The following is a 22,248-nucleotide window of genomic DNA, read 5'->3' on the forward strand; positions in this document are numbered from 1 at the left end:
TAAAGACTGTCTTCTACATCAGTGTCACAGTACCTTTTGAAGCCTGAGTCATCTGACGTCTCATTGCTTATAGCCCAGTCAAGTGTAGGTTCTAGCCTATAACTTCAGCAACTGAGTCAACTCAAGAAGAGGAGCTAATAGGGAAAGGAGGAAGAACCTGAAAGCAAGTGGGACAGAAAGCTAGGGGAACAACCCATTATAGCCATCCCAGTTAGTCATTCCCACTGTTCACTTTGAAACTGAGCTCTGCAGACTAGGCTGGAACTAGGATAACATACAGAAAAACAAAATTCCCTATTCCTAAGAGGCAACTTGCCAGCCAGTATAAGAGTCAGGACAATGCACCTCAGAGATTTCACAATAAATGTATAACACTTGTATTACAATACTGACATTTTTGCCAGTTTGTTATAATGCCAGTGGAGTTATAGTTTGGTCTTTGTACTCATTCAGTCTGCCTTGGGTCTGTGGTTCAGAAGCTTGCTTTCTTCCTACATCCTTTGCCCCTCACCACCACAATTTTCTTCCCAACTCCCTGTTTTTCCAGTTGGTCATAACTCATTTCTGTTTGAGTTTTTCATTGCTGTATTTTCAAATCTATTTAGAAGTCTCCCCACTTAGCTGACAAGCTGATGTCATAAGATGCTCTTTCCCTTCTTTCTCAGGGGACTCATTGTTAGCCTTTGTTTCCCCAGCCATGTGACAATATTCCTAAATGCTCCTTATTTTGTCACTGTTTCCATAGCTATATATTCCTTTCCTCTCTAGAACACATTGATCTATGTGTGTGCCTTGAACTTGACCAAAAAACATTCAGGAAGATGCTACCCATTCCTTTTCCTACTTCACTCTCATTCACAGAGTTTTATAGTAACAAAAGGACTGTTTGAATTGGAAGAACTGAACACAGTAATCATTACAGAGAGAAGCTGAATGTAGAAGTTAGGAGACAAGCTACTGAGAGACAGATAAGATCGCAGGTCTTTACAAAGACATGAAGATTCTGATACCTTGAATCTTTGTAAATATTTTCTGTATTTAGGAGCTACAAGCACGATCAAAAGCTTATTAGCCAGTCTTTGATGAAACTGTAGACACAAAACAGATTGTAATTTTCTTATTCTAATAAGAGTAGTTTATCCTAATGGTGTACATAATTGATAAATAAGGTGCTTGGCAAGTTTTTAGAGACTAGTGCCTCTCAAGTGTCTCCAATCCCCATCTTTGTGTCAGTGTACTGTGCTGGTTTGTTTTATTGTCAGTTAAGTGTAAAGGCAGCTTCTTCTTGTGATCTGTCAGCAGAATTTCTTGGTTTGGTTTTGTTTCATCTGTTTCACTTGCTTTCTTTGCCTACAGCAATAGCTAGCTTCTGTGAGCACTCAGCAGGGAAATGTAACTCTTATTTAAATTGGAAGAAACTATAACTAAAGATACACATGGTGTTTTTGAGGCATCACCCAGGAGAGCTCGATAAAATACGCATTCTTATTGTGAAGTCTGTGTCTTATATTGTATAGATCAAAATTCAGACCCACATTGCTGTCTCTGGTAGCATCTTATTTTCCAGGAAGACACTCTGATTTCATTAGCATTAGTGAGTGCATTATTTTAACAGAAGGCATGTGACCTGTGATTGCACACTCTTCACAACTATGTGACTGAGAGCTCAGATGTTTGAGTCCTTCACACTGTAACAGTCATGAAGTTTCCTCTTCAAAGGAACATCTTTAAGCAAACTGCCTCCCCGGAGGAAGTACCATTTATAAAAAGCTTTGATTGGAACTGCTCTTAAGTGATCGTCTCCATCACATACAATCTTTCTAGTCTCTCGCCTAGTCTCTCCCCCTCAGACCTTATCACTCTCTAAAGGAGTTTATAGTAAGGTGGGTGTTGGTCTCTTCTCCCAAGTAACAACCAAAAGGACAAAAGGAAATGGCCTCAAGGTGTACCAGGAGAGTTTAGATTGGATATTGGGAACAACTTCTTCACCGAAAGGGTTGTCAGGCATTGGAACAAGCTGCCCAGGGTGGTTGAGTCACCGTCACTGGAAGTACTGAAAACCCGTGTAGAGGTGGTGCTTGGGGACATGGTTTAGTGGTGGACTTGGCGGTGCTAGGTTAACGGTTGGACCTGATGATCTTAGCAGTCCTTTCTGACCTAAACAATTCTATGGTACTATGAGAGTGAAGGACCAAAACTGGCAAGACAGTTGCAAACAAGAACCCCATTATGCTCTTGCCCCAGTCCAGCCCTGTACTGAAATACTTGAAGAAGATGTAACTACTGACATGCTTAAGTCTTTGGACTAGAGACTTGGGACTTTGCCTTGTCAGGGCTTATGGCAGTAATTTTTTTTTTTTAATGGTTCTGAACATCTTAAAAAAGAAGACAGATAACTGCTGTTAGCTCTGTTTTAGAGAATGAACTGCAGAATCCATCCTCCACTGCACAAATAGGCTCCTGGACTGAGAAATGATAAATTCAGGTCTCACTGCAGTCAAAGTCACTGCGTGATCTTGTCCCAAACCCCATATGTGATCTGCTTCTATCCTGGAGCTATAAAAATACTTTCTGCCTTAATTTCTAACATACCAGAAGTAGTGTGATTATAAAGAGATGGGTTTTGGGGAAAGAGGTAGTGGGTTTTTGTTGGACTAACTCATGTTGTTGGAAAAAAAAGCAAGCAAACTTCTGACCACTCATTCTTTCTTCAGGTTGCAGCAAAAGCAGCAAAGTGTGTGATGAGTACTAGTTGTGACTGGTGGTTCTACATCAGTTATCCAAGCCATGTATTTAAATAGCTATGTAAATAATTTATGAGGGCCTTGTTAGTAAAGGAGTTTATGATTTAAAAAAGCAGTGGTCTGCAAGCAATACAGAAAGGTAATTTAGCATCTGGCATGCAGTGTCTGTTGGAGGGAAGGGTAGAAGGAATTACAGTATGAGAAAAGTCTGTTGTGACATAAAACCAACTGTCCAGAGTCCATAGTTTTTGGCATACAATGGAGTTTAGAATTTAGTCTTATTTTTTGGAGGTATTTTGTATATCTTGAATGTCTCTTAAACTGTAGACCAGAGACAAAGTAATTGTTTAGGGAAAAGTGCTTACTAGCTGCAAGTATGCATTTTTTCATCTTTTACTGATTATCAGTGTGAATACTTGCTGATGCATAGTGCTTATGTGCTTCTGGAAAAAAATGGGTAATTTCTTCCAAAATATTGCTTCCTAGGAGAGGAAGAGGCACTTTTTTTTTTTCAGGCACATTTTAAATTCCCACCTTCTAGGAGAAAGTCTGAACTCTTCACAACCCCAAAATCAGCATCATGAATGTGCAGGAGATTTTTATAGACTTCAGATTATAATTTTGATGAAAATTACCAAATTTTTTTTTTGTATTAGCAATTTAGCATGCTGGTATATTTAAAGATGGCCATCCTAGTACAAACACTTGCACATCCTTACCATGGTTTTTTGTTGTCTTAGTTAAAACACAGAGCAGATAGTGTTTTGCAATTTTGTTGGCTTTTTTTTTTATGGTAAATCACCCATATAGTAGAAAGTGTATGACTAAGAGCTGTAGAAGAGGTTTTTTCTAGAGAGAAAAAAAGGGGAATTGGATTTAAAATTAATTTGATTTTATTGAATATATTAAGTACTCCTTTTTATTGCATGTAAGTATGATCAGTAATATCCAGCTTTCATTTGTCATGCTTGAAGGTGATTGACCACTTATGTACCACAGAATTTTCCTAAAGCTATTCCACAGGAAGCTGCCAACTGCCACATTCATATCTACTGCTTATTTGAGCTGGGCTCCATCTAAGTATGTGTTTCCAAGAACTTGTCATCAAGCAGCACTTATTTTTTGACAATTCCTGGTTGATCTCAACCTTCATGTGGCTTGGAAGGACAAAAAGGTCCTCCGGAATTTATGTTCTGCCTCATATCAGTGAGGATATCTGATCTGACAAGGGTTGTTTCACAGCCAGTTTGACAGTCTTCAGTAGAGTAACAGAATTTTTTGTTAGCATATCATAGAATATGGCAGAAAGAGTGGAGGACAAATAGCTGACAGAACTTCTCACAAAGGATAAAAAGAGATGGGGGTCAAGGAATTATTCAACAATTATTTAATAAACTATATCAAGCTATGGCATTTGTGCCAGTTTAATAGTGTTTACTTTTTCTGTCTGAGCTCTATTATTTTATTTGTTATGGAAAAAGATAACTAAAATCTCTGTATTTTGTGATGTTTGCTTTTTTCCTCAAGTGACTCATTCTCTGACACTTTGATATGACACAGTATCCCAAAAAAAGTTTTATAAAATATTCATGGCTGTAATTTTGGGGGGTTTATTATCAACCATGAGTTAATGTTAACAGCACCAGCAATTCAAAGGGGCTGCAAACTCGTGCAGATATGTGGTATGTAAATTGCTCATTTCCTACTTCATAACTTCATTTTAAGCTTGAATTTCATTATAAGCTGAAAGTCTTCACTCAGAAAAATCTCCAAGTTTTGTGAAAGTTATTGTAATTGCTGCTCTCCTTCAGCATCCAAGCAGTGGAGCAAAGGTGGAAGGGTGTCTGTAGGGAAGAAGAGCTGACCTCTCACTGTCACTGTACTTGACTTGAGCCAGTGCTTTTAATTCCTCACCTGTGCAAGTACCAGATTTACTTGCTGGCTGAGAAAGTCCCCTCTAGAGAGGAATGATGCCAACATTTGGTAAAAGGAGTGTCTACCTTAAAAAGTATTTTTTAAACTGTGTTGAAGAAATTGATAAAGCAGTAATGCTGGGTTACACAAACTTCCCAGCTGCCAAGCATTCTGGTAGAGAGGCAAATGGGAAGGGTGAGAGAGCAGGGGAGCAGGAACACCCACCATCTGTCTGGAGGACACAGTATGGTTCTCCTTCCTCCTCAGCCACATCTGGGAGTAGCAGCTCACCAGGGCTCCAGTAAGCAATTTGTATAAGGTGGAAATCTGGAGTTAACCAACCAAATATTGCAGAATATATTTTTCTCTCCTGGTAGAGTACAATTAGGAAGCTATGTTGGAATAACACTAATGGGAGGGTGAGGCTATTTAAGCCTTCACTATCTTAATGTTTGAACTGTGTGTGGTATCTTTTTATTTCCTTTCAGAGTGTTTCTAGTGCACTTTATAAAGTATATAAACTATGTGCAGATGCCTTCAAATTCAAAGTTAGCCAAACCGTGTCAGGCATGCTGCTGAGCAGGGAGAGGTGACTCCTCGGCCTACCAGACAGAGCTCCGGTTCTTTCTGACGTGCTGTGGAATGCTCTCTGCCTGCGTGGAGCAGGCAGATAGCCTTACTTAATTGCATATCTGCTGAAGGCTCTCAGAAGATGTGTTATGCTCCATTTATCCCTTTCAGGAGACAGCCCTGAAAACCAGAAATTTATATTTCTGTTACTTGACATTTTGCATAACGCAGCAGGACAGGAGCAGGTATGGCCTGGAATTCGAGTAGGCACTGCTAAGCATGACTCCAACATGAAATGTACAACTTATAGTACAAAAAATAAGCTGGTGCACAACAGCTACAGCTCCCAAATGCTGTGGTTGCGAATGGGCTCAGACACAGTGTGCTGGTCCTCACAGCAGCTACTGGCCCTGGGCCAAATGTTGCCCAGGTGTGGCCCACTCCTGTGCCCTCCAGCAGGCTTCCTTTTCATTCTGTGGCCCCTCAATGGATACTGCTGCTGCTCTGCAGGAAAAGAAACCAGTAGCACATTTAATTTGCCCACTGTCAGCCTCCTGCCATCTCCCAGTGCACAAGGGGATGTGGCGTGGTGGGCCCACACCAGCACATCCATGCTGCAGGACACATATTGGCCTGTAATGACCACATCTCAAGCCACATTCTTATTTCTTTTTGGGTCTTGGGGATTTTTTCCTTTTTTTTTTTTTTTATTCTTTCTCTCCTTTCTTTTTTCTTTTCTGCCTTCTATAAAGCTTATACAACAGGTGTAGCTGAGTGTGAATTTAGATGTAGACTATGGGCAAATTTGGGCCTTAATCCACACAAAAGAGGCACTAAAGAGATAGATGAGAAACACAGAGCTCCACTGTTGCAAGCTCTAAGGAGATAAAGAGATTGAGAAAATCCCCTAAGAAATTCTTTCAGGATCCTGACTGTCAGAAAGCAGACAGCAGCATCTCCACGTTGCACAGAAGATAAATCCTTTACTAGTTATCAGTACTTTAAACACAAGTATAGGGTAGTGTACTGCCAGGCTGAAAATATACTAAATTTTAATCCAAACACTTATTCTCCCATGTACCAGCTGATTATGGTCTTTCCATCTGAAGAGTGTAGTAAATCCACATTATTATTACACTGCTGCTGGTACAGCATGAGAGAAACCCACACTAGACCAGTCTTCTTGCTCTAAATTAAACAGGAGTGGTGGTAAAGACAATCAGCTTTTCTTTTTCTATGAATTTATTATGTGTCGTAGCTCCTTGCAGAAACTGCCAGGGTCCTTGTCATCAGTCCCATATTATCACAGAATCACAGGATGGTTTGTGTTTGAAGGGACCTTAAAGACCATCCAGATACAACCTCTCTGCCATAAGCAGGGACACTCTCCACAAGACCAGGTTGCCCAAAGTCCCATCCAACCTGGCCTTGAACACTGCAAGGAACGGGGCTTCCACAACCTCTCTGGGCACCCTGTTCCAGTGCCTCACCACCCTCACAGTGAAGAATTTCTCCCCAATATCTAATCCAAACAAAACCTCTTCTAGTTTAAAGCCCTTATCCCTTGGCCTGTCAGTATACTCCCTGATAAACAGCCCCTCTCCATCTTTCCTGTCATCCCCTTCAGTTACTGGAAGGCTGCACTAAGGTCTCCCTAGAGCCTTGTCTTCTTCAGGCTGAGCAAACCCAACTCTCTCAACCGTTCTTCATAGGAGAGGTACTCCAGCCCTCTGATCATCTTTGTGGCCCTCCTGTGGACTCGCTGCAACAGCTCAGTATCTTTCTTGAAGTGGGGACCCCAGAGCTGGATACAGCACTACAAGTGGGGGGGGTCTCACCAGAGCAGATTAGAGGGGTAGAATTGCCTCACTTGGCCTGCTGGTTATGCTGATTTTAATGTAGCCCAGGATACGATTGACTTTCTGGGCTGCAAGCACACATTGCTGCCTCTTGTTGAGCTTTATATCAACCAACACCCCCAAGTCCTTCACCTCAGGGCTACTCTCAATCCATTCTTTGCTCAGCTTGTAGTTGTGCTTGGGATTTCCCCAAACCGTGCAGGATCTTGTACTTGGCCTTGTTGAAAACATCTTCTAGATTACTTGTAATTAGACATGTAAAATAAGTTTTTCATTTCACTGGGCATTCCGTGATTACCTGTAAACTCGCTTACTGATACCAGAGGTAAATCCAAGTAGAAAGAATAAACTGCTTTGTTATAAACAATAAACTGCTATGTTATAAGCAGGGTTCCTTAAATGGCTGTGTAAAATCTCTCTATGGATTGTATTTCTTTCCATGCAGTTTGTATAAAACAAGTAGGATTTTAACAGAACTTGACTGGAACACATACTGCCTTTGGAAAAAATTGTCATTTCTGTGCTGGGTCAGCAGCACATTTTAATTTAGTATGTTAATTGTTACCAGTAAGGATAAAGAGATATAATAAACATATGTGATGTAATGATTGGGGTGGCTGTTTCTTTAATCTAAGTGACTGTATCTGTTTCTTTTAATAGAAAGAAATTTTGGAACAGCAACAGCGAGAGAGATATGACACAAGTTTTCATAGTATGTGTATGTTCTGTGATCAGGAATTCACAGGAAACAGGTTTGCTTATTGACTTGTTTGCTTTTGGTTTATTTTTTCATACCTGCTCAGTCTTTGATTATGGTATTAATTGTAGGACTTGGAAGACAAAATTAATTTTAAGGTATAGCTTAAGTATTTCTTCCATCTGAGTGCCATTTTTAAATAGACCCCAGCCCACCTCTCAATCATTTATTTACTCCAGTACTTTTTATACGAATCAGTAAGCCGGATTTGAGAGCTGTATCATTTTAAAGAGAGATGGTTTTCCAGCAGTTGTTCTAGTGGCAAGGAGAGCTGCTTAAGCCAGTATGGCTGTTAAAAAAAATTCTACACATTTTCTTGTTTAAACCTCACCAAACCAGTGTCAGTTTGAAGTATGGATGAAAAAGAAAGGAGGAAAATTAAAGTAAAAATGGAGTGGGGAAAAAAAGTGAGCATCAGTCACATGTGAGCAGGAATTGCATTCAAGAGCCTTGTTCCAGTGAAAATTTGTTTAACACAATACATCCATTTTAGCTGGAGAGAGTGAATTATCCCTGAATGTCTCTTTGCATGGGCAGTTCTGGTAGTCTGGAAAGGTAGAAGAACCTGGGGTCATGTCCCTGCAGGTCATCCCAATGTTATCGGAGTGTCCTATTTACTGCCTGATGTAATGAAGTTCACGTTGTTCAACTCCCAAGAACTTCAACCTCTGCTTACTCTTGGGTCTCACAGAATGCGTGATTTGGAAATTTTGCTTAGACTGTGGTAAAAGCAAGCTCAGCAGTGATAACACCTGGATGTGTCTTTAGTCCCCATATGTAGAAATTAAGGCAGATAGAGTTGTTAGGCACCTAAGGAATTGACCAGCATGCCTCCATTAGAAAAATAACTTGCGTAAACATCCACTAGGTTTGTTGTTCATGTGTATTTTTGAGTGCTGTTTGTATTGCTAGTGCAGCGTGAAGCAATATTGATACAAAAGCTTATCACACTCAAGAATTTCTGCTTTGTTAACTGGCACAGAGAAAACTGACAAATGGCTTTTCAGAATGTCCCTCAAGACAGTCGGTTGAAACATGTGATTTGCTTATTCAAGTTAACAAGTGAGCCTCGCTAACAGTGAAGGTCAACATAAACTATGTTGTAGTTTTCATTCAAAGGATTATATTTCATGCATGTGGATTAAGCAGTTGAAATGTTGCTGAATGTTGAGCAGAGCTGAAACTGAAAACTTCCTATTTCAGTAAAATTGCAATTTTTATTTTCTAGCAGTGGCAGCAACATTGTTATTTATTTAAAGGTGGTTTTTATGCATTTTTAGAGCCATTTCAAGTCACTAATTGAATAATTCTCATTTATATTCAAAAATATGTAATGTTCTTTTTGAATGTCTTTTGTAGATCTGTCCTTCTCAATCATATGGCAAGAGAGCATGCTTTTAATATCGGGCTGCCGGATAACATTGTGAATTGCTGTGAGTTTTTGGCTGTATTACAGGAGAAGCTTGACAAGTAAGTCGGGTTTTTGTTTGTTTGTTTGTTTTTAGTAGACTTAGGTCATATTTCTTTTAACCTTGGAAATAAGTTGTGTTAAAATTAATTCAGCATTCATGGTTAGTTAAGAAGAAACAAAGAGAGAATGTAAGTTTATTGTGAGTGGTCTTAGAAGGCTTTTTGTTGACTTACTGAACACTAATTCATAACAATTTGTAGTATGCATTTACTGGAAAAATGGAGTCACACACAGTGCTTCAGTTGTTACGCATTGCACATTTTCCATTGACACCAATAACAGCACGTCGCTTTTTCTCACAACAGTTAATGTTCTTGTTTCTCATCATAGCAATCTTTTTGCTAAACATCTCTTTAATCACTGAATACAGAGTTCTTATGCCAGTCTTCACTTGCCTCTCTGTGTATCAATAATGCAGTATGTTTGGTCTCTTCTGTACTGCTTACAGAAGAACATCCCTGAGCAGAAGGGGACAGACAATGTATGTGCTGCCTCTAAACCTGAGATGACTGAAGAAGTTAAAAATGAGATTTTGGGAGACCTTGGGTAGCAAAGAGCAGCACTCTCTCATCTAGTCTTGGGCCTGACAATGAATGTGCAGTGACAATAGATACAGGTTGACTTCTTCCAGAATATAAGATGTATTAAGAATGCCATTTATGTTATCATTGGTGTTGCCTAATCACTTAGTTACCTTGCTCACCAATAAATTGCAGCTTTACTTTATGTTAATAGGACCTGAGGGTTTTGTTTAGATGGATGTTTCTCAAACCCAGTCCTCTCTGTAGTTAATACTCATGCTGACATTCCTTCCAAAGTAGTGAAGTCCACTCTTCCTACTGCTGAGAACAGACTTAATAGCTATGCTAGTAGAATGGTACCTGAAAATATGAAGAGAAAAATCTTGCTTCAGGCATAGCATGACTACATTGTGTATGCTGAGGAAAAGCATTAGCTACTCTTCCAGGCAATGCCTTTCTTAAGTAGAGAAAACACTTTGCTATTAGCATGTGGGGCAAAGTAGATATTAAAATTCATAGTTCTATTCTGCTCTGGGACCTACGATTCACTGACAAAGCAATATTTACATTTTGAGGCTGAAAGCACAAGGAGAACTCAAAACTTCCTTAAGAGTAAGCCTAAGTGTTGCAGCAGTACTTGGAAGGCAAAAATATGGAGAATCCCAAATTACTGTTCCACACATGAGAGCTGAAGGGAATCTGTATGCTCCTTTGCTAAAGGAGTATGAGGATTTTCAGGGTGTATATTAATGGGTTTTGTGGGGAAACTGCAGAAAGACCTGACCCAGAAATTCCTTCTGACTGTACAATCAAGCATGCTTTCCTCTGTGAGTAAAGAAAGAAAAAAGAAAGAGATGATAATTTAAATTCAGAGCCATTGCATTTTTTAAATACCCATTGTTTGTGTGTCTTAAATTGCTATTGTTTTTCTCTTCCATCATTTTTTACCTGCCAGCCAGCATAGCTAATACAAAAACATAATGCCACAGTTACAAAGTTTTTATTTCATGCAAAATTGTTTTTGAGGAGTTTCTCCCTCCTCCTGCAAAGATAATTCTTCAAACAGCCCAAGAAACCATCTCTATCTTGGTAGGATATGTAAGCCACTCATTTATAAGAAAAATATTTTAGCACCCTGGCTAACTAGAGGCTCAAGACTTACATCCATTAAACAAGGATGTTCCTCTAAGCTCGGGGCTCTGCTATGTCTGCCAGAAAAAGTGACTGTCATCTGTTTCAGGGAGAATTGCCCATTTAGACTGAACTTTAGATTACTGTCCTCATAATCCACTGTCTTAGTCAAGAGACTTGACTTAATGCCTTATAGCCTCAACCTTCAGGTGTCAGCTGATCATACAGCTCAGAGAACAATTACTTTATCACGTTTGTACCAGAGAATTTTAAATAGTGCATATACTTCTGGTTTGTTTGTATGGCTCTGGAAGACATACTGTGGTAAAATTCTCATTTGTTAGTGCCTCTCTGTGTGTATATATATATAAAGACCAAATCTGTATATTTGTATGTATATATGTACATATATGAATGTACTTAATATGTGTGTGTATATGTGTGTACATGAAGTTATTTACTAAATTTGATTTCTCAGAATTTTCAAAACCCACTGATCACCCCAGTAAACTTTCATTTGAGTTAGAAGTATAAAATTTCCCGTTCAGCTAATTTAAATTGTTTTTAAAGATAAGTAGCACATTCAGAGTTCAGTTTTTTTTCACTTAAAATTACAAGAAAACAGCCAGTGATGGATTGGATGCTAGTGTAGTGCATGCTGAGTTAGGAGTTCACATGATGATGAATCAGCGGCCCTCTTGTGAACTTGGTAGGACAATTTTGAGTAATCAGACTTTTCTCCCACTTTGCATATGAGGCAAACAATAAATTTGCTTATTTCCATTTTCATTTTATGACATTTTTGTTATCTCTGTGTTTGATTGACTCTACTTTGTTCTAAGATGGCCTTGTACTTTTTCTTTTTTTCAAATAAACCTTAATTTAGCTTGCTCTCACATGCTTAGGATTAATCTCACTGTATATATTTCCAGCTAATTTAAGAATATTTTCTTGTACTATTTTCATTTTAACATGTTGGCCTGTTTACCTTTTTATCTTAGTCTGCAGTGTTTATACTGTGAAAAAGTCTTCAGAGACAAAAACACACTTAAAGATCACATGAGAAAGAAGCAGCATCGCAGAATCAATGCCAAAAACAAAGAATATGACAAATTCTATATCATCAATTATTTGGTAAGTGGTTCTATGAATAAGTAGTAATTTGACTGAAAAGATACAGACAATATCTTGTTAAAAGTGAGTAATTCCAAACCAGCAATTAGTAAAAAGGTCAGAAATCAAGTGAAGGACTCTTAAAAAAATATGCTCATTTGTGTTATGGTATTCTGGATAATTGTTAAACTAAGAAATAGTAAACATTTGTTGCTGAGAATTGATTTTGAGAGATGCAAGAATGCAGCTTGAAAAGATGCTAGTCATCATGTCATTAGTGCTCAGTCTCTGCCTTAATAACCAGAAAGGAAAATGAGATAGAGTAACGACGTAAATGGAAGTCTAACTTGAACGCTGTTGGCTCTGAGCTTGTTTTCTACAAACCTGAAGTTTGAAGTGCTCTTTAGAGTATAATTTAAATGCAAAGAGGAGGGATATTTAAGATACATAGATTAAAAAAAACCCAACCAAACCCAAGTGTTTATTTTTAGCCTACAGGTAGGTGTATGTTGCTAGGTATTAATATTTTTTCTCTCAGACCTTTGAGAGTGTGTATGCATGTGTCTGCAACAGATTTTTACTTGCTGTCTTCAACTCGTGAATACAGGAGCTGTTTCAAAAGCTGCTACATTCTGTGCCAGAAATAACTGCATTTCACCTGAACTAGTCTTTGTGCCTTCTACATGTGTTAATATCCAGGTTATAAATAAGCATCCTTGACTGTTTTACCTCCTTTTTCCCTTTAATTTATCTCCCTGGATTTTACTCTCATACAAAGAACTAAAAGTTGTGTGTTTAATACTCTGCCAAGTCCCTTCTACTCAAGATGGAGTGAATTCCCTCTGTGATCCTCTATACCTTCCTCCCAAAGATCTGAGGGATAGATTTTCTTTTCTAGATAGTCAAATGTCACTGCTTTTAAAACTTGCTGCATAGCGGGCAAAAAGTTGTGAAGTTCTGCAGGGTAGATGTTCTCAGTTTCCCAACAAAATGGAGTGTCCACGTCTTCCCTGCAAGACTTGAATTTAATGTTGTAATTGTTTTAAGTGATTTTACTAGTTCTGTTCTTCTCTGATAGTCATGCAAGTAATCCTGTATTTTCAGAACTTGACATCTTCTTTAAATTACATTCTGTTTCTAATTTGCTTTTGTTGTTCAGATTTGAATCTGTCCCAGCTTTGAGCAGGAAATTGAGCTGGGTCACAGAATCACAGACCGGTAGGGGTCTGGAAGGGACATCTTGGAGATCATCTAGTCCAACCCCCTGCTAAACCCAGAGCAGGTTGCACAGCATCACATCCAGCAGTTTTAGAGTATCTTCAGAGAAGGAGACTCCACAACCTCTCTGGGCAGCCTGTCCCAGTGCTCTGTCACCCTCACAGTTAAGAAGTTTTACCTTATATTGAGATAGAACTTCCTGTGTTCCAGTCTGTGACCCCCATGTCCTCTCCCTGGGAACCACTGAGAAGTGTCTGGCCTCATCCTCTGGACACAGATCCTTTAGACAGTTATAAGTGTTGATGAGATCAGTCTTCTCCCAGCTAAACAGACCCATCTCTCTCAGCCTTTCCTCATATGAGAGATGGTCCAGTTCCCTCATCATCCTCATAAGCCTCCGAGGATGGTAAATATAATTCCAGTAGGGTAAGTCAAACTGCCAAAATGTTTAAAATTGGGAAGAGGGTCTACCTGTGCAAGGTTTTTACCAGTGTGCTGCCAGTGCTTCTTCTGGGACATACTTTAAGTCATCACAGTGCTTTGGCTCTATATGCTCTGATACAGCCATGTTTTCTTTCCAGACATTTTCAGTTCTCCTTCACTATGTTGTGGACTGTTTCTACTTGGTCTTTCTGATCCTGCAAGCTGTAGCCATATCAGAACTTCTAACACTTCTTCTTTTGAAGAAATGATTTATTTTTTTTTGCATAAAGGATTAAAACAAGATTAAAAACTCTGTCTTAAACACTTAAAATACTTTGCTGTTAAATCTGTATTTGCACACAAATGTTGTGTGAGATTAAATTTTTCACTAATGTGAAATTTTTAGGGTAGCTCCTATGTAGGAGAAAGTGTTTGCTTTCAAAATAGCCTTTGGGAAAGCCTTAATTTTTGCACAGAGGAGAAGAAGATGAAAGTGAGACACTTTAACTTGTTCACTGGAAGTTCAGTAGATTGGCCTTTACATGTAAGGAGAAATAACATTATTCTCTTTTGTACATATATAGTCCACAGTAGGTTATATTAATGTAATACGATTTTTTTTTTTTTGAGCTGAGTCTATATTGAGTGAATTCTAAATGTTATACAAGGTCTCCTTTCTGTAATGCCTTGATGTACTGATTTTGCTTCCTTTCCCTCACACTTCACAATTAATTAGAGGATTTTTATTTGGTTTCAATGTGTACTAGCAAGCTTTGCTGATTTCTCAGTGAGTGTTAAAGAGCTGTGCTTTGCATTGCTGTAAATGATCAGAAAAGGGGAATGATGCAATTTCCCAGGCACAGACATGGATTAGTTATCTTATCTGAAATGACAGATAGATTGCTTCAAAATTTATTACTGAATTCATCTTGACCTAAAGATGCAGACATACAATTTACCTATTTTATGTATGTTTTCACAGAAAAGTTTGAATTTGAGAATGTAACAAAGATCTTTCTATATGCCAGCTGGATCAAGTTTCTTTTCATCGTAAAGAGACTGTAAGACCAAGTAGGTCACTAATGATAGACATCAATATTATTAATGCTTTATCCACTTTACTTTTAGGATGTGCACAATAAAATTTTCTATCAGCAATTTGATCTTAACCTATTTAAATAGTTGTTTTGTACAGCCATCTTACAGTCCTTACTGTCCTTCTTAAAATATTCCATTACATATTATCTTCACCAAGCACTGTGTAAAACAGTCTTATTAAGCTGGAACTGGCAGTTTCCTTTATTTTGTAGCTTTTGTACTGGGAGATTTTAAGGGCTTTTTGTTCAGATGTCCTGAGAACGTCTGCTGAATTGCCTCATGATCTTCTGGCCAGTTCTTACTTGTGTTTTTAAGCTGATGGCAGAGCTCCCATTGATTTCATTTAGAGCAGTAGGCTTGCCTGCTGCCTTCTCTCCCCTCCATTCTGTCTTTGGCTTCACTTGTGTTTCAGTGCAGTTTTCAGATTCTGTTTTCATATGTTACTTTTTATGTCTCTGTGTTGGTAATTCCCTTCTATAAATTTCCAATTTGGCACATCAATGAGTAATAGAAGTGCAAATTCCTTTGTAAATATTTTAGTGTTGTGAGACTTTCTATGCCTTATCATGACCTACAAGCTGCTTTGATTTGTCTACCCCCATGTTAGTGACATGTTCTGCTGTTTGCTGATTAGAGTTAAGATAAGAGTATTACATGTGAGCTTTAGTAGGTGTGGAAGCTTTTTTTGTCATATGTATGTGAAATAGATTTCTTTCATAAGCAAGTATCAGAAGTTTATTACTTGATAATTACATTAAATTAGAGTGGGAGTTTTGCAATTATGCAGATGACTTAAAAGGCAGTGGGGTCACTTCCCAGTGGATTTGGAAATCTTTTGTCAATATAAGTGTAAGTGTGGAAGATGATACCAATGCAGTTTGGAAAGGTTTGAAGTGTAAATTGAAAAAAAAAAACAACTGATAGTAAAAGGTGAAGAACAGAACAACAGTGCATCTGAGATACATATGTAGGTTACCTTATTTTTCCTTTCTCAAAAAAACCTTCCAGTCTAGTTTCATTGTTTCTGTGCCTGTCTTAGCCTGTGGCCCCGTGACTCACCTCGCACAAAGAGACAAGTAAAAATGGAGAGGGAACACCTTCTTAGTCTGTGGTGCCTGCTGAAGGCTATGAAAGAGCAGAAGACGGTCTTAAAACTCTCTTACTCCCAGACCAAGGAACAGAGGCAGATCCAGACTGACAGGGCATTTCTGTGTTCACCTGGTTGTTACCAGCAGCACTTTAAGTACACAGTATGCTTTGTAGCAATCACAGCTATTTATTTTCACATTGGCTAATGGCACGTATCTGTATTAATGTAACATTACTGTAATGAATGTGCTTATGACAGAGCTAGACAGCTGAAAATGGTACCTGTTTCTTACTAGGAAACTTGTTACATAAAGCCTTTACTTTTCCTTAAAAAGATGATTTCTCCTTACTGCCAAGCCCTAAATTATGGTTATTATCTGTGGGTGGCCGGGGGGGGGAATGTTTTGTTATGGGGGTCACTGTTTCTGTTTAGCCTGTTTTGATTTAAGCAGGTTATATTTTGTAAAATAGTGAAGGAAAACCCTTTATCAGCTGGTGATAGTTCAGGACTTAATACAGTCCCCCAAAGTGGAGGAACACTTGATATTAAAAATCATCCAATGTCTGTTAACTTATGTTCAGTTAAGACCGTATCTTCTGTGTGATAAAGCATCTCTAAGGTCTGCGGCAATACAAGTAAGTTCAGGTAATCGCAGTAAGGCAGGTGAGAAGAAGGGTGAGAGGAAATTTGCAGGGGAAAGCAGCATCTGTTTGGAGCTTCTGAGCTCCACAGGCCTGGAACTACATTTGCATGTAGTTCAGTAACTGATCTTTTGGGAAAACTGCTTGAGATACCAGCTGCTGCTTCTAGTTTTCCCCATCTCAGCATTTCTTGAGTTTTGGGGTATGTTGATTCAGTGAAGCACGTAGACCTTCTCCCTGTAGAACCCTTAAAACTGCACTCAAGTTGAGAAGATAAATTGTCTCTGAGTCAGTTAATCTCTGTGCATTTAGACTTCATTTTGGAAGAGAATATCAAACCACACACATTGGCTTGCTCTCCTTACTTTTCTATAGGATCCTCCTCTCCGTGAGGTACACAAGAAGTATTTTTTTTAAAAATAGTTGGTTTTCCATGGATACAGAGCAAGGCCTGCAGATTTTTTAATTATGTGTTTTCTACTGTTTGAACAATTAACGATGTGAAGTCTAGCTTTTCCTCTGATAAGAACTTCTTGGAGTCTCTTGAGATGATTACTGGGAGCTTTTGCGTTCTGGATGAAAGAGCAAGGGAAGGTGAATACTTAACTAAGGTACCCTTGGTCCCAGATGCCCATCAAGCTGTAGAGTTGAAAAAAGTGGGGTTTTTTTTAAAAAAAAAATTTAAATGTAAGGAATGTTTCGATGAGCTCTTTCCCACCCAAGTGCTCAGCTTCTGTCTCTCAGCACTTCCATCAGTGTCCCTACTGATGAAATTCCCATTCACCATGCAGTCTTCTAGTGATACAAGACCTGATTAGCTTTTTCTTTTTCCTTTTTGTTAACTCCTCTGAATATAAATAGATCAGGGAAACAGAGACCTCTTACAAGATCCTTCTTCGCAGAAACACCATAAGGAAACAGCAACAATAACAAGCTTGTGCATGGTTTTCTCCTCTCACCTTTAATTAAAAGGTGAAGCTTAACGCTAGCTGCCCTTTTGAACATCCTTCTTCAGGCACATACACTTCCAGCTAGTAAGGGGAAAAATTGTGAGCATTCATCTTCATTTTGCAGTGGTTTTGAGCCGCTATCCTCTCATTAAGGTGTTAACATTAGCAGCCATAGGAAACTAGCGTGCAGCTGGGAGAACATGTGGTAAGAGGTGTTAATGGCTTCGTGTTATCTCACAGTAATGGTGACATTAATGAGTCTCCCCTGTAACTCACAGAGTTTACACACTACCAGGTAGCATCGCTGAATTAATTACTGAATTTTCATTCTGTAATATATGATGACATTATGTTTAGTGCTGTCTAGAGACATTTGTTTATCATTTACCTGATAGACACTAACAGCTTTGAAAATTCTCATTAAATTGTTAAATGATGGATATCTTTTCCTTCTTTTTCCAAACAATCATAAAGGTAATAATAACTGTTGTTACTATGGATGTTATTAAATGTATTTATCAGAAGGAATACTGGAAAGAAATAAACAAAAGGCTGATCTTTTTATTGGTTTCCTTTTTTTAATGGAGACAAGATTGTCAATTGTGATCTTTGTGGATCTTTCACAACTGTCAGAAGTATGAGTTCAAAAATACTATTTTGATTACTGGTTAGTTTCCTGTGGCTTATTTTTAAAGTCAGGAGGAATCAGAGGGAAGAAAAACACTAGCTAAAGATCACTGCTGGTATTTCAGTAGAGCGCTTCAGCTTTTTATTGCCTGTTATTTATATCATGGTCGTGCTGAGAGCGCTTGCCATTGTGCTGAACGCTGCACAAATACGTTGTGGTATACTTTGAGCTGAAGGTCTTTCAGATATAAATAAACAACACAAAAAGGAAAAGGAGGATCAGAAGACCATGAATACATGTGCTTACATTCATATCCGAGAAGAGAATGGAAGAGAAACTGGAGTGTAGTGCAGAGATCGCTGCCCTGTCTCACAGTGCCTGTCTGGAGTACTCTAGCTGGGTTTACACTGTGTGTTTTTACTGACATAACCTTGCTCAAGGAACGAGCGCTGACTGGTGTAGCTATGCCAACGACAGTCTCAGGTGTGTTAGCTGCGCTGTTTAAGCAGCATATGCTGCATGAAGAGCAAGGTAGGCAGACTGGATTGAGCAAGTGTGATGGCAAACTTGAGACAGTGATAATACACCACCTCAGGGACTTCTTGGTAGTGTTACTTTTACACAGGGCTCAGATGCGCTTCTCGAGGGCTCTGTGCCAAATCATCTTCTTCCCAGACATAGAGGGGAGAATGCCCCATTAAAAGACAATCCAAATTGTTATTTTAAAAATTATTACTAAAGCAGTGTTGTATGACTGCCTTCAACTCAGAGCAATACCAAAGGGATCCAAAATAAGATGCTGATTGTGACTTCCCAGGTATTCGTTCAGTTGGCCTATAAAAATATGATGTGAATAGGGACATTTTTTCTTTTCCTTTTTCTCCCCAGGAATTCGGAAAATCTTGGGAAGAGGTGCAGTCAGAGGATGACCGGGAATTGCTAGATAACCCAGAAGAGTAAGAGTTACTTATGTGCCCATTGTAAAGACTTGCAAGGCCATTATTGTTGAAAGCAGTTAAGGAAAAATGCTGTGCATAATTCGTACACAGTTAAAATTCATTTAAGCCAGTCAAATCAATGCCAAATTGTTCTTATCAAAGATGGTTCTCCACAGCAAGGGCTTTGAATTTCATATTTCAACCACAAGCCAATTTTTGGTCTGCATATAGCTCAGACAAGAGCCTTTTGGGTTTGTAATGATGTAGGCAAAACTGGTTTTACTTTTGTAGTAAAAAATGTTTGAATTATTTTTGTTCTAATGTAAAAATCAAGAGTCAGTATGAAAAATGTCTGCATTTATATGAAAAAGTCTCATAAAAAGGTAAGAACTAGAGATAAAAGCAGGATTTTGAAGGAAACTTGTCCGTGGTGCTAACTGAGGGCGACATCTGCCTCTCCTTGCTGGTTGTCTGTGGCCCAGGCCTTCAGATCACTGCAGAGGTGGCTTCCTTGGCTGTGGAGAAGTGACTAAGCAGGGAGTAATTTGTGGGTCCCTGACTTTTCTGGTTCTGTCAGTGACTTGAGCTTTATTTTACTTGGCTATATATATATATGGTTGCAACAATACTTCTATCTCTCAGCAGTATTATGGATTTAAATAGATGTGTTGGTAAAGTATTCATTCTCTGTGTGCAGGTCTAGGTGTAGCATGAGTGTTTCTTTCAGGAATAATAATATTTGATAAGTAAGTAACACTTAGAGTGAACTCTGCCTGATGATGATGTCTTTGGCTTTCTGTATTGAAAGACTGAAAACTATAAAAGAGTGTAAAAGACCTTGTAAAAATAAACACTGAACACAGTATTTGATGACTTGCCAAACTGAGTAGAAACTGAAGTTAAGATTCTGTTTGTTAATGCAGGCAAATTGAAGTAGGACCTACTGCCTGCAGGCACAGGAATTACTCAGCAGGAACTGCTCAGTTAATCTTGAATTCCTAATCTTTTAGACTGTAAACCAGATTCTAATGATGTATCCAGCTATAAATCCACTGTGTCTTCCACCCCTTTAAAGTATTCTGTTTCTCTGGAATTATTTCTGGTGCTGCAAGTACAGAATCTGAAGTGCCCTTGCACAAAATGTCTCTCTTCCACAATTAAATTAATCTCTCTGATTCTTAATCACAAGAGACTGGTCTGACTGGGAAGAGCATCCTGTGTGTGCAGTTTGCCTGTTCTGTGAACAACAAGCGGACACCACAGAAAAACTGTATCTTCACATGCAGGTGGGACTTGTTTTAACCCTCAGTTCTTTCATTCATTTGGAACTAAAAAGTGGGATTCTTCATTAAGATCAAGTCAACTGCTGCATCAGAATGCCCTTTTAGCACAGAACTCAAGTACGGTGTGCATCACCAGCATCTGTTCTCCAAAATATGCAGTTTTATAATGAGAATGTGACTAGCTGTTACTTGGGAGTGTATGGACAGTAGAGAGGTAGCATCTTTAATATTACAATCACTTGGTGATTTCATACATTTGATGGTTACCATCTGTGTTTCAGCTTTAATAAACTTTAACAGGAGGGTTGCAGATTAACAGAATGTGAAAGTTTCTGATGAAACAAAACTTTTGGGGCTTTGTTTCATGTATTAGTGTTTCCATGTCTGTATGCATATATCTGTGTCAGTCGATGAAAAGCTGAGCTGGTTTTAACTGTGAACAGTAGAAGTAGTGGAAATATTTTATTCTTTCCTTTTTTTTTTTTCCTTCCTCCAGAAATCACATGGATTTGACTTTCCTAAAATAAAGTCAGAGCATGGTGAGTAAGAGATGCTGTAATTGTCAGCATTTGTCACTAGTGTGGAGAAAACCTCATCATAAGAATACTGAAATACAAACATACCAATTTGATTTATGCTCAGACATTTAAATTTTCCATTGTGGAAACTGTTTCTGCCAGCTTACAAAAGAACACCAAGAATGCTTCATTTTTCCAGAACTGTTGTTCGTGCCAAAGACATGTGCTGTTTTCTTCAAAAACATTGGATTATTTTGCAGAGTAGCTTCTACAAATATTCACTTTACAAGTCCCAGGTCTGAATAATAATAAGAATAATAACAACAACAACAACAACAACAATAATAATAATAACAACCACAATAACAACTATAATAATAATAGGTAAGACTTGCTTGCAACATAGAAGGCTGTACTATAAGCTGTGTTTAGCCAACATTTGCTTCCTGCTGTAGAAGGTGTGCAATTATTCCATTCCTGCAAGGTGTGCAATTATTCCATTAAAAGAAGGGCTAGTTTCCCTGCAGCTGGGAAGAAGCCTTTGTTTGGTTGATTTGTTAAGTTCAGGCAGTGCTGGTCTTCAGTAAGCCATTGTCAATCTTTATGCTTGATCCAAGAAAGCATTTGTAAATTAAGTCTCATGTTCCTCAAGTGCCTGTACACTGCTGTCTCTCTCAGGTCTGAACTTTTATCAGCAAGTAAAGCTAGTGAACTTCATCAGGAGAGAAATCCATCATTGTCGTTGTTACAACTGCCAGGAGAAATTTCAGTCTAAAGGAGGATTGATAAGTCATATGGAAGAGACCAAACACATTACCTCCCTGCCGTCTAAGTCTACATGGGATCAACCACAGTAAGGGCACACATATTTCTTCCAGCATTTGTGCTGTTACTTGATAATAACTGTCAAAGAGTATGTTGAAATTTCTAGGGTTTGCCAGTGCCAGAGTGTGCTGAGCTCCCCAGCCCTACTGTCCCAGATAAAATAATAAGTGGTCTGAAAACTAGTCAGAATTATAAATCTCTGTACTGTCTGAAGGTAAAATGAACATGTGATGCTGCTCTTGTAGTGGCATCCAGAAGGCACTATGTTCACAAACTGTGTCTGCACTGTCAAGTTAGTGTGTTAGAGAAATATGATTTTTTCAAAATTGTCCTTTGCCTGTATGTGCAGTTGTGCAGTGAACAGTGAAAGGCCTGAGAGGTGCGTTCAGGGCACTTTCCCTCCTGGTGGAGCCAACATTGAATCTCTGCACCAGAGTGACATCTCAGATGTGCCCATTGTAGGCATGAAATTTTCCCAGCACTTAGCTCTCTACACAGATGCTGATCATGCCTGGGATGGGCATCTGGCACATACTTCATTGCTAGTAAAGATATG

The 22,248-nt window shown here is 38.7% G+C and overlaps 1 protein-coding gene across 1 annotated transcript in view; it reads left to right on the plus strand.

Annotated features, from left to right (window-relative positions):
- ZNF277 (zinc finger protein 277) overlaps window positions 1-22,248 on the plus strand; it is a gene marked incomplete at its 5' end in the record, with an annotated part of 56,846 nt that overhangs the window by 33,785 nt on the left and 813 nt on the right. The window contains 7 exons of the mRNA XM_084261609.1: window positions 7,748-7,839; window positions 9,204-9,314; window positions 11,969-12,101; window positions 19,017-19,084; window positions 20,256-20,352; window positions 20,846-20,888; window positions 21,546-21,720. Coding sequence (XP_084117735.1) covers window positions 7,748-7,839; window positions 9,204-9,314; window positions 11,969-12,101; window positions 19,017-19,084; window positions 20,256-20,352; window positions 20,846-20,888; window positions 21,546-21,720 — 719 coding nt within the window. The remainder of the gene's footprint in view (window positions 1-7,747; window positions 7,840-9,203; window positions 9,315-11,968; window positions 12,102-19,016; window positions 19,085-20,255; window positions 20,353-20,845; window positions 20,889-21,545; window positions 21,721-22,248) is intronic.

The sequence above is a fragment of the Gallinula chloropus genome (genome assembly GCF_964237585.1).
Source record: "Gallinula chloropus genome assembly, chromosome: 1".
NCBI lineage: Eukaryota > Metazoa > Chordata > Aves > Gruiformes > Rallidae > Gallinula > Gallinula chloropus.